The following is a 474-nucleotide window of genomic DNA, read 5'->3' as shown; positions in this document are numbered from 1 at the left end:
TAATGATGGTCATAAGAGCATTACCTCGCATACAGCTGTATCGTGAAGCATAGCTAACAGCACCCCAGAATACAGCACCCGTCTTGCACTATCGCTAAACCAGCTTACTCGAACTAAAGACTTCGTAATAACCGAAACCAGCACAGAAATCTTCCAAGCGCGAGACCCCTGACTCACCCAGGAAGACCAGAGTGTAGAGTGAGTCCCCTCGACAAGGCCACTTCAGGAAGGTCGGTTTGTTTTGCACTTGGGTGGGTGTCAGCACGGTTCCGAAGTTTACCGCGTAGCTGTTGTTATAGACCAGCTTGGGATAGAGAGCATTAGAAATAAAAAGTGATTGTGGTTGTAATAATGCTGAAGGTTATAATGATTATGGTCATGATTTACTGCTTCTAAGTCTACAACAACAGCAATAACAATTACTATTCCTGCTACCACTGCTATCTCTGCTGCAACAACAATATCAGGGTAAGG

At 44.7% G+C, this 474-nt stretch overlaps 1 protein-coding gene across 1 annotated transcript in view; it reads right to left on the bottom strand.

The window, feature by feature from the left end:
• Nucleotides 1–474, bottom strand: part of LOC119590365 (protein D3-like) — a 7,704-nt gene that overhangs the window by 4,302 nt on the left and 2,928 nt on the right. Inside the window, exon 4 of the mRNA XM_037939035.1 lies at nt 159–304. Coding sequence (XP_037794963.1) covers nt 159–304 — 146 coding nt within the window. The remainder of the gene's footprint in view (nt 1–158; nt 305–474) is intronic.

The sequence above is a fragment of the Penaeus monodon genome, chromosome 27 (assembly GCF_015228065.2).
Source record: "Penaeus monodon isolate SGIC_2016 chromosome 27, NSTDA_Pmon_1, whole genome shotgun sequence".
Lineage (NCBI taxonomy): Eukaryota > Metazoa > Arthropoda > Malacostraca > Decapoda > Penaeidae > Penaeus > Penaeus monodon.
Note: the sequence above shows the minus strand (reverse complement) of the source record. Positions and strands in the feature narration are given on the sequence as shown.